The sequence below is a fragment of the Passer montanus genome, unplaced genomic scaffold, assembly GCF_014805655.1.
Source record: "Passer montanus isolate IOZ18808 unplaced genomic scaffold, ASM1480565v1 scaffold117, whole genome shotgun sequence".
Lineage (NCBI taxonomy): Eukaryota > Metazoa > Chordata > Aves > Passeriformes > Passeridae > Passer > Passer montanus.
Genome location: NW_024358389.1, coordinates 1,372,751 through 1,383,919, shown reverse-complemented (window position 1 = coordinate 1,383,919; position 11,169 = coordinate 1,372,751). Strand labels below are relative to the sequence as shown.

General features: G+C 64.9%; 3 protein-coding genes across 4 annotated transcripts in view; 2 read left to right on the top strand and 1 right to left on the bottom strand.

The window, feature by feature from the left end:
* Positions 1-879: 879 nt before the first annotated feature.
* On the top strand, positions 880-3,667 carry PNMT (phenylethanolamine N-methyltransferase). Its single transcript, XM_039697294.1, has 3 exons — positions 880-1,312; positions 1,444-1,651; positions 3,083-3,667. Exons 1-3 carry the CDS (start codon positions 1,159-1,161, stop codon positions 3,516-3,518), a joined length of 798 nt encoding a protein of 265 aa, XP_039553228.1. The 5' UTR covers positions 880-1,158; the 3' UTR covers positions 3,519-3,667.
* Positions 3,668-3,903: 236 nt separating this feature from the next.
* PGAP3 (post-GPI attachment to proteins phospholipase 3) lies at positions 3,904-9,726 on the bottom strand. Of its 2 annotated transcripts, none has more exons than XM_039697355.1 (8): positions 9,492-9,726; positions 8,629-8,726; positions 8,401-8,553; positions 7,813-7,875; positions 7,666-7,727; positions 6,592-6,728; positions 5,237-5,441; positions 3,904-4,243 (listed from the first exon to the last, which is right to left on the bottom strand). In XM_039697355.1, exons 1-8 carry the CDS (start codon positions 9,682-9,684, stop codon positions 4,180-4,182), a joined length of 975 nt encoding a protein of 324 aa, XP_039553289.1. In that variant the 5' UTR covers positions 9,685-9,726; the 3' UTR covers positions 3,904-4,179. The 2 variants fall into 2 exon arrangements, with proteins under 2 accessions (XP_039553289.1, XP_039553290.1); XM_039697356.1 differs by having other exon boundaries at positions 8,401-8,523.
* Positions 9,727-11,097: 1,371 nt separating this feature from the next.
* The window catches only part of ERBB2 (erb-b2 receptor tyrosine kinase 2), a 10,357-nt gene continuing 10,285 nt past the window's right edge, over positions 11,098-11,169 (top strand). Inside the window, exon 1 of the mRNA XM_039697345.1 lies at positions 11,098-11,147. The gene's annotated coding sequence lies outside the window, so the exon portion shown is untranslated. The remainder of the gene's footprint in view (positions 11,148-11,169) is intronic.

Here is an 11,169-nt window from a genome sequence, read left to right as displayed (position 1 = left end):
GGGGCACTGGGAGCACTGGGGGCACTGGGAGCACTGGGAGCAGTGGGGGCATTGGGGACACTGGGAGCACTGGGAGCACTGGGAGCACTGGGAGTGCAGGGAGCACTGGGAGCACTGGGGACACTGGGAGCACTGGGGGCAGCGGGGGCATTGGGAGCACTGGGAGCACTGGGAGCCGGCAGAGGTGCTGCTGGCTCCTGCCAGAGCTGGGCTGAGATCCAGCACGCTCAGCTCAGGGGTGATGGAGAGCTCACATGGGCCCATCCCAATCCCTTCCATCCCCATCCCAAACCCCACATAAATCCAATCCCTTCCATCCCAATCCCTTCTATCCCCATCCCAAACCCCACATAAATCCAATCCCTTCCATCCCCATCCCAATCCCCATCTCGTTCTAATCCCTTCCCATTCTCATCCCCATTCCACCCAAATCCCTCCACATTTCCATCCCCATCCCATCCCAATCCTTTTCCCACCCCCATTCCTCACCATTCCTGTCCCTTCCCATCCCCATCCCAAACCCCACATCATTCCAACGCCTTCCTGTCCCCATCCCATTTTTGCCCCTCTCCCAATCCCCTCCATCCCTATCCCAATTCTCCTCCATCCTCATCCCTCTCCCAATCCCTTTTCATCTTCATCCCTCTCCCACCCTCTTCATCCTCACCCCTCTCCCAATTCCCTTCCATCCTCATCTCTCTCCCACCCTCTCCATTCTCCCAATCCCTCTCCATCCTCACCCCTCTCCCAAACCCCCTCCATCCTCACCCTTCTCCCAGTTCCTCTTCATCCTCATCCCTCTCCCACCCTCCTCATCCTCACCCCTCTCCCAGTCCCCCTCCATCCTCATCCCCTGCCGCACTCCTGAGCTGGGGCAGCACACAGGGGTCACAGCCGCACCTCGGGGTGTGGGGACACCATCTCCGGGGCTCGGGGACAGGACCCCCGGACCCCCGGAGCCCGGGGAGGGCGGCGGAGCCCGGGATCCGTTATCAGCTCCGGCCCCGGGGCGCTGGCGCTAACCGGGTTATGCGGGATGGATGATGGATGCAGGGACGCGAGGGGGATGGACGGGGCCGTGGCCGCTCCCCGCCGCCCCCCCGGGCCGGGCAGGGATAAAAAGCGGCGGCGGCGGGGCCGGAGCCGCAGCCCCTCGCCATGAGCAGCCCGGCCGCGCTCCGAGAGGGCTACGAGCACTTCGACCCCCGCGCGTACCTGCGCAACAATTACCTCCCCCCCCGCGCCGACTTCTCCTCCGAGGAGTTCGTGGTGCCCTGGAAGCTGCGATGCCTGGCCGAGACCTTCGCCAGCGGTGAGAGGAAGGCGGCAGGGGTGGGGAAACTGAGGCACGGAGCACCCGCGGGCAGCTCCTCTGCTCCTGCCTGGTTTTCCCGGATTGTTGTGGGGATCTCCCGCTCCCCATCATGTCCTGTCCCCTCTCAGGTGAGATCCGAGGGCGGATGTTGATCGACGTGGGCTCGGGCCCCACCATCTACCAACTGCTGAGCGCCTGCGAGCACTTCGAGGAGATCGTGGCCACCGATTACCTGGCGGTGAACCGGGAGGAGCTGGGCCGGTGGGCGCGGGGCGAGCCCGGCGCCTTCGACTGGAGCCCCTTCATCCAGCACGTCTGCAAGATCGAGGGGCGCGGGTAGGGGGGCCGGGGGGGGCCCTGGAGGAGGGGGGTGCCGGGGTGGGGTGGTCCCTGCTGGGTTGTGTCCCCAAAATCCACGGGATCACAGATTCAGGTCCTCGCAGATCCCTGTAGAGCAATGTCCCTGAATCCCGGGGATGGTAGCCACGTTCTCCAACAGATGCTGAGGGGATCCCTACAGGACCACGTCACCAAAATCCCCTGGCATCACAGCCCCACATCCTCACAGACACTGTTCCCAAATCCCATGGGTTCCCTGCGGGATCCCAGCCTCAGGTATCCATGGAATGCTGTCTCTGGGCCGGGGGATGAAGGGTTGATCCCCACGGGAGCCTGTGGGTTCCCAGTTGATCCTGCTCCCAGCTCCCTGTGGCTCTCGGGTCAATCCCTCCTGGATCCCATCCCCACATCCCTGCAGCTGCTGGGTGGATCCCCCAGAGATCCTGTCCCTTTGTCCCTGTGTGTGTTGGGTTTGTCCTGGTGCAATCCTGCTTCTGGGTCCCTGTGGGTTCTGGAATGGGCATCCCACCCCACAGCCCCGCAGGATCCTGTCCCCACACCCCTGTGTGTGCTGGATTGACCCCATCCCCACATCCCTGTCTGTTCTAGATTGATCCCATCCCCACATCCCCATTGATACTGGAGTGATCCCATCCCCAGATCCCTGTGGATGCTGGATTGATCCCATCCCTAAATGCCTATCTGGATCGATCCCATCCCCACATCCCTGTCTGGATTGATCCCATCCCCACATCCCTGTCTGGACTGACCCCATCCCTGTATCCTTGTCTGGATCCATCCCACTCCCACACCCCCATGGACACTGGACCGACCCCATCCCCACATCCCCTTGGATCCTGAATCCATCCCACCCCCACATCCCAGTGGATCCTGAATCCACCTCATCCCCACATCCCCTTGGATCCTGGATCCACCCCATCCCCACATCCCTGTCTGGACTGACCCCATCCCCACATCCCTGTGTGGATTGACCCCATTCCCACATCCCTGTCTGATCTGGATCCATCCCATCCCCACACCCCCAGGGACACTGGACCGACCCCATCCCCACATCCCCTTGGACCCTGGATCCATCCCATCCCCACATCCCAGTGGAACTTGAATCCATCCCATCCCCACACCCCCAGGGACACTGGACCGACCCTATCCCCACATCCCAGTGGAACTTGAATCCATCCCATCCCCACATCCCAGTGGATCCTGGATCCATCTCATCCCCACATCCCAGTCGATCCTGGATCCATCCCATCCCTACATCCCAGTAGATCCTGGATCCATCCCACCCCCACACCCCCAGGGACACTGGACCGACCCTATCCCCACATCCCAGTAGATCCTGGATCCATGCCACCCCCACATTTTCGGGGCCAACCCCCTCCCCATTCCCCCATTCCCCCCTCTCCCCAGGGAGCCGTGGCAGGACAAGGAGCGGCGCCTCCGGCAGCGCCTCCGCCGCATCCTCCCCATCGACGTGCACCGGCCGGAGCCGCTGGGAGCCCCGCTGCGCCCGCGGGCGGACGCGCTGCTCTCCGCCTTCTGCCTGGAGGCCGTGAGCCCCGACCGCGCCGCCTTCGTGCGGGCACTGACCCATGTGGGCAACCTGCTGCGCCCGGGGGGCCACGCCGTGCTGCTGGGGGCCCTGGGCGAGTCCTTCTACCTGGCGGGCCCCGCTCGGCTGCCCGTGGTGCCGCTGCGGGAGCCCGACGTGCGGGAGGCGCTGGCGGCCGCGGGGTTCGCGCTGCGGGAGCTGCGCACCTACGCGATGCCCGCCGCGCTCCGCACCGGCGTGGATGATGTGGAGGGGGTGTTCTTCGCCCACGCGCAGAAAGCGCTGGAAAGCTGAGGGGAATGGCCGGGAAATGGCCGGGAAATGGCCGGGAAATGCATGGGAAATGCCTGGGAAATGGCAGCCAGCCCGGCAGCGCCAGGGGTGCGGTGGGGTGGAGGCAGCGCCGGCTGGATGGGGACAATAAAGGCTGAGGATGGTGACAATACAGGCTGAGAATGGTGACAATAAGGGCTGAGGTTGTGGCAGAAGATGGTGTCAGTAAGGGCTGAGGTTATTGAAGAGGATGGTGACAATACAGGCTGAGAATGGTGACAATACAGGCTGAGGTTGTGGCAGAGGATGGTGACAATACAGGCTGAGAATGGTGACAGTAAGGGCTGAGGTTGTGGCAGAGGATGGGGACAATAGAGGCAGAGGATGGTGACAATACAGGCTGCACGCACACAGACCCCTCCCCAGTCACCCATGTGTCCCCTGCTGTCACCTCACGGGGGTCCCCAGCTCAGGGAGGGTTTGGGGACGGGGCTCGGCTGTCCTTGACCCCTCCGTGCCCAGCAGGGAGATGGGGGGCACGGGGGTCTGGGGGAGAAAAACAAACCTCAGAAGGCAGCTGGGGGGGGCAGGAGGCTGTGGCCAGGGGGGGCTGGGAGGTCTCTTGGCACAGGGCAGGGCTCTGGGGGGGCACGGGGGGCTCTGCCCACCCCCCCCAGCAGCTCTAGTCCACTTTGAAGAGGTCGGAGTTGGCCTTCAGGAGGTAGAGGCTGTCGTCCATCAGGAAACTGGGGGGACAAAGCGGGGGGCTTGGTGGCAAGGGGGGGTTTAGGGGAGCCTTGCACCCCAACATTGAGCACAGCAATGCCGGGGTCCCTCCAGCACCCCGATTTCAAGGTGGGGAGGGGGGGTCTGTGCATGCCACAGGAAAGAGAGGGACAAAGAACATCCCAGGGGAAACTGAGGGGGTGCTGAGCACCCCGATTTCAACAGAGGGGTCACAGCACAAACAGTGGGGTGCCCGACAGCTCCATGTCAAGGCTGGGACTTCCAGCACCCCACGGGAAAGTGTGGGGGCCCTGAGCCCCCCAATCCCAAGGAGGGGAGGCTGAGAACCCCACAGCCCTGAACCCCCCAGTTCCAAGAGGGCGATCTCAAGCACCCCACAGATTTGAGCCCCCCAATTCCAAGGGGGGGACATTGAAAACCCCACAGCCCCGAGCCCCCAATTCCAAGAGGGACACTGAGAACCCCACAGACCACAGTGAACCCTGAGCCCCCCAATTCCAAGAGGGTTCCTGAGCACCGCAATTCCAAGAAGGGGACACTGAGCATCCCAATTCCAAGGGGGGGGACACCCAGCACCCCCATAGCCCTGATCTCCCAGTTCCAAGGAGGGGAGGCTGAAAACCCCACAGCCCTGAGCCCCCCAATTCCAAGGGGGGGACATTGAAAACCCCACAGCCCTGAGCCCCCAATTCCAAGGGGGGGATCCTGAGCACCCCAATTCTAAGAAGGAGATCCCGAGCACCCCACAGTCCTGAGCACCCCAATTCCAAGAGGGTTCCTGAGCACCCCAATTCCAAGAGGGACACCGAGAACCCCACAGACCACCGTGAACCCCGAGCCCCCCAATTCCAAGAAGCATCCCCCAGCAGAGTCCCAGACCACACCAGAGCCCCCCAAACCCCGCGTGGGGGAAGCGCTGCACCCCTGAACCCCCCTGGGGAACTCGGGGAGCCCCTCACCCCCATTTTCCCTGGCTCGGGGGGGTCGCTGACCTGTAGAAGAGCACGTTGAGGGGGATGGTCCCGATGTGCCAGAGCGCGTGGGCGTCCAGCACCCAGAGCAGGGGGGGGAAGTCGAGCAGCTCGAGCAGCGCCAGCGCCTGCAGCAGCAGCACCGCGGCCGCGCATTTCCACACGTGCGGCAGCCGCCGGCCCTGCCGCACGCACCAGCGCAGCCACCACGCCACCGTCAGCGTGCCTGCGGGGGAAACGGGGCTGGGGGCGGCCGCAGCACCGGCAGGGCTCGGGGGGCACGGGGGGACAGGGACAGGGGTGGCCAAACTCGGTCAGAATTCCTGGGGACACAGGGTGAGGATCAGGGAGAGTGTGGTGCCCAAACTCGGGGGGGATCAGGGAGAGGGGTGGCCAAACTCTGTGAGAATTCCTGGGGAAACAGGGGAGATCAGGGAGAGGGGATGCCCAAACTCTGCTGGGGACACAGGGTGAGGATCAGGGAGAGTGTGGTGCCCAAACTCTGTGAGAATTCCTGGGGAAATAGGGGGGGCATCAGGGAGAGGAGGGTGCCCAAAGCCTGTCAGAACTCCTGGGGACACAGCAGGGATCAGGGAGAGGGGATGCCCAAACTCTGTGAGAATTTCTGGGGACACGGGATCAGGGAGAGGGGGTGGCCAAACTCCAATCAGAATTCCTGGGGAAACAGGGGAGATCAGGGAGAGGGGTGCCCAAATTCTGTGAGAATTCCTGGGGAAACAGCGGAGGGTTCAGGGCAAGGAGGGTGCCCAAATTCTGTGAGAATTCCTGAGGAAACAACGGCACTGTGGGCTCAGGGGGTGGCCAGAGCCTGGGCAGAACTCCTGGGGAAACAGGGGGGGCATCAGGGACTGGGGGTGCCCAAATTCTGTCAGAACTCCTGGGGAAACAGGGTGAGGATTAAGGAGAGTGTAGTGCCCAAACTCGGGGGGGGATCAGGGAGAGGGGGTGGCCAAATTCTGTGAGAATTCCTGGGGACACAGTGGGGGGATCAGGGAGAGGGGGGTGGCCAAATTCTGTGAGAATTCCTGGGGACACAGGGGAACACAGGGACAGGGGGTGCCCAAATTCTGTGAGAATTCCTGAGGAAACAGAGGGGATCAGGGACAGGGGAGTGCTCAAAGTGTGGTCAGAATTCCCGGGGAAACAGAGGAACACAGGGACTTGAGGGTGCCCAAACTCTGTCACCATTCCTGGGAAAACAGAGGGCTCAGGGACAGGGCAGTGCCAACCCCTGGGCACAACTCCATGAAAATGGGGGCTCAGGGGTGGGGAGGGCACGGACTGACCCTGACACAGCCCCAGTGCCCCCCAGTCCCTCCCAGTGCCCCCCAGTCCCTCCCAGGGGCCCAGCTGACCTGCAGCAGCGTTGGCCACCAGGTTGTAGCCGTAGTCGAAGCGCACGAGGCTCAGGTAGGAGATGTGGCCGGCGAGGAAGAGCAGGAGGAAGGCTCTGAAGACGCTGATTAAGGCCGGGCGCTGCAGCCCCAGCGTCCTGCGGGGAAGGGGCATGGTCAGGGTCCCCCCAGTACAGGTGCCCAAATTCTGTGAGAATTCCTGAGGAAACAGAGGGGATCAGGGACAGGGGAGTGCTCAAAGTGTGGTCAGAATTCCCGGGGAAACAGAGGAACACAGGGACTTGAGGGTGCCCAAACTCTGTCACCATTCCTGGGAAAACAGAGGGCTCAGGGACAGGGCAGTGCCAACCCCTGGGCACAACTCCATGAAAATGGGGGCTCAGGGGTGGGGAGGGCACGGACTGACCCTGACACAGCCCCAGTGCCCCCCAGTCCCTCCCAGTGCCCCCCAGTCCCTCCCAGTCCCTCCCAGTATGGTCAGGCTCCTCCCAGTATGGTCAGACTCCTCCCAGTATGGTCAGGGTCCCCCCAGTATGTCCCAGGCTCCTCCCAGTACGGCCCAGGCTGTCCCCCCAGTATGTCCCAGGCTCCTCCCAGTATGGCCCAGGCTCCTCCCAGTACGGCCCAGTGCCTCCCAGTATGGCCCAGTGCCTCCCAGTACACTCCCCAGTCTAGCTGTAGACAGCCCCAGTGCCTCCTAGTCTGCTCCCAGTGCCTCCCAGTTTGCCTCAGTGCACCCCACCTGTCCCCAGTGCCTCCCAGTTTGCCCCAGTGCCCCCCGTCCATCCCCAGCACTCCAGAGTTCACCCCCAGTGCCTCCCACTCTGTCCCCAGTCCATCCCCAGTGCCCCCCAGTTTGCCCCAGTGCCTTCCAGTTTGCCCCAGTTCACCCCCAGTTTGCCCCAGTGCCCCCCAGTCTGTCCCAGTGTGCCCAGCCTGTCCCAGTCTGTCCCAGTTTGCCCAGTGTGTCCCAGTTTGCCCAGTGTGTCCCAGTTTGCCCAGTCCCCCCAGTGTGCCCAGTCCATCCCAGTCCGTCCCAGTCCGTCCCAGTGCCCCCAGCCCGCCCGCTCCCACCTGACGCAGCACAGGTACACCGAGTGCAGGACGACGGCCGAGGCACAGAAGTAATCCAGCTTCTGTGGGGAGGGGGGTGAGCCCGCTGCGGGGGATTTGGGGAGGGGGCGCGGTGCCCCCGGGGCTGGGGACGCCGCGGGCACCGACCTCCGTCAGCGCCGTGTCCCTGGTGTGGAACACCGTGGACCAGAACCAGGCGTTCAAGGAGACCTGGCAGGGGAAATTCGGGGTTTGTGGGGGGGGGAAAAGGAAAGGGGAAAAGGAAAGGGGAAAAGGAAAGGGGGGAAAAAAGGGGAAAAGGGAAGGGGGAAATGGGAAGGGGAAAATGGGAAGGGGAAAATGGGAAGGGGAAAAAGAAGGGGAAAAAGGGAAGGGGAAAAGGAAAGGGGGAAAGGAAAGGGGAAATGGGAAGAAGAAAATAGAAAAGGGGAAATGGAAAGGGGAAAATAAAAAGGGGAAAATAGGGGAAAAGGGGAAGAGGGAAAAGGGAAGGAGAGTGGAAAAGGGAAGGGGAAGGAGGAAAGGGAAGGAAAAAGGGAGGGAAAAGGTGGAAAAAGGATGGGAAAGGGGAGGGAAAAGGGAAGAGAAATGATGGGAAAAGATGGGAAAAATGAGGGGAAAAAAAGTGAGGGGAAAAAAGGGAGGAAGGAAAAAAAGAAAGGGCAAAAAAAAAAAGGGAGGGGAACAAAAGGAACAGGGTGGGAAGAGGCAGGGAGAGCAGGGCCGGGGGCTCACCCAGGCGAAGGCGACGCACGTGGGGTAGGTGGGGGCGGCGCGCGGCACGGCGGCGCGGTACCGCCGCAGCATCACCAGGCTGGCCAGCCCGTTCAGGAAGGAGGCCAAGGCAGAGGCGGGCTCCTGGAAGAACAGGAACCGCCAGAAGGGCCACTGCGAGGGGCCGGGGGGGTCAGCAGCGCGGGGGGACCCCCGGGCACCCCCCACCACCCCCAGAGCCGCGCTGACCTTGCCGTGGAACTGCGGCACGCCGCGGCCGCCCTGCTGGTAGCGCCGCACCGCCTGCCACATGCACTCGTACTGGCACTCGGCCGGGCACGTCCAGCCTGCGGGGACAGGGGCACGTCCCGGGGGGCCGGGAATGGCAGCGTGGGCAGGGAATGGCAGTGTGGGGCAGGGAATGGCAGTGTGGGCAGGGAATGGCAGCGTGGGCAGGGAATGGCAGCGTGGGCAGGGAATGGCAGCGTGGGCAGGGAATGGCAGCGTGGGCAGGGAATGGCAGCGTGGGCAGTGCATCCCAGTATGCGCCAGTGCATCCCAGTATGGCCCAGTGTCCCTCCAGACAGTTCAGGATGGCCCAACAGCTGTCCTGGCAAAGCCCAGTGACCCCCCAGTACACCCCAGTGACCCCCCCCAGTATGCCCCAGTGCCTTCCAGTATGGTCCAGTGACCCCACTTCACAGCCCAGCACCTCCCAGTACAGACCAGAACCATCCCAGTAGCCACCAGCACGAGCCAGTGACAACCAGTACAGGCCAAGTGACCCTTAATGCAGCCCCAGTGTCCCCCAGCATCACCCAGCGCCTCCCAGTTCAGCCTCAGTCCCTCCCAGTTCAGCCCCAGCCCCTCCCAATCCCTCCCAGTTCAGCCCCAGCACCTCCCAGTCCCTCCCAGTTCAGCCCCACAGTCCCTCCCAGTTCAGCCCCAGTCCCTCCCAGTCCCTCCCAGTTCAGCCCCAGTCCCTCCCAGTCCCTCCCAGTCTCTCAGCCAGGGGGCGTGGCTCCAAAGGGGCGTGACCAAAGGAGGCTCGGCCTGTCCGGAGGGGGCGTGGCCTCAGCGCCCGTCAGCCAATGGGAGCGGGGGGGCGGTACCTGTCAGGCCCATGTACAGCGGCTGCCGGGCGCGGAAGTGCCGCAGCGCCGCCCCCGAGCAGTTCTGCCGCTCGCAGCGGCTCAGGCACTCCCGGTACAGCGGCTCCCGGTCCCCCTGCGAGCCCTGGGCCGGGCCCGGCGCCGCCGCCGCCATGAGAAGCAGCAGCAGCAGCAGCGCGGCCCGCGCCGCCATCGCCGCCCGGCCCGGCCGCTTCCGGCCCGCCCCGGAAATGGGGGCGGCGTGGGGCACTATGGGATATACCGCCCCCGCCGGCCGCGGGAGGTGATGGGATATAGTCCCCCTGGCGGGAGCATCATGGGATATATCCCCCCGCGTACGCTCTGCGGGGGCTCATGGGATATATCCCCCCGCGTACGCTCTGCGGGGGCTCATGGGATATATCCCCCCGCGTACGCTCTGCGGGGGCTCATGGGATATATCCCCCCTCAGTTGCGCTCTGCAGGGCCTCATGGGATATATCCCCCCATGGGGCCCGGGCGTCCCGGGGCGCTGCGGGGACCCTCCGGTGTCCTGCGGGCTCGGGGCCAGTTCAGGGCCCGTGGGCAGCGCGGCCTGAGGAGCTGAGTGGTCCCGGCCATGCGGGATCGCGCTGTGGGACGAGGTCCCCATGGCGGCCTGGCCTGAGGTGACAGTGACGCGCTGGGTCCCCATTCCCGTGGCAGGCGGGACCCCAAACCGGGGATCCCCCGCTGTGGGGGCTCCTCCCTCGTGGCAGCCTCGGTGGCACAGACTGGGGTGACCAAGGGCACAGGGGGACAGAGCCTGCCCTGTGTGGGGTCACGTCCTGGCCCCCATCCCGCTGCTCCTGGCTCTGCCCGGCCAGGGGGTCCCCATGTGAGGGGTCCCCATGTCAGGGGTCCCCATGTGAGGGGTCCCCATGGGAGGGGGTCCCCCCCTGTGCAGGACCCCCTGTCCCAGTTCATTCTGAGTGCCCAGGGCAGCAGGTGACGGCGGAACAGGTGGGGGGGACAGGTGCCAGCTCTTGGTCACCCCACTGGGGACCCGTGAGGTGCTGCTGGGCTGTCCCTGTCCCCAGGAGTGTCCCCAGGAGTGTCCCCAGCCCCCTGCGCCATTCCGGGGTGCCAGGTCTGTCCCCAGGAGTGTGGCACTGCCCCCCACAACCCACGAGTGCTATTTCTGTCCCTGTGCCCCGCATGGGTGACAGCCACAGCCCCGGGAGAGGGGACAGGGATGGAGGCCGTGTCCCCCCCCCACTGAGGGACCCCCACCCCGGGACTGCAGCGGGACCCCGGGGCTGGGGAGCCCCCGGTGCTGCCCAGGGAACGGGAATGGGGCACCCCGGGATGGACGGAGGGGGCGCGGGTGGGGGGCTCCTGCTGCTCCGAGGGGCTGGAAAGCGGGGTCCGAGCCCGGGGGTCCGCAGCGCTCCGGGGCACCGGGCTGGGCAGGGGGAACGGGAATTCCCGGGGCATGGACGGCGGCGATTCCCGGCGCTGCGGAGGGCAGGGGGCTGCGGGGCGGGACGCGCCCGCTGCTCCGGGAGGTTGGACAGACGGACGGACGGGGTGTGGGGGGGGGTCTGTCCTGCTGCGGGAGCGCGCGGGGGCGGCGGGAGCGCGCGGCGCGCCCTCGCCCCGGGGCCGGGACCGGGATCGGGATCGCGAGGCGGAGCCCGGGAGCGGCGGGGGGGGGGGG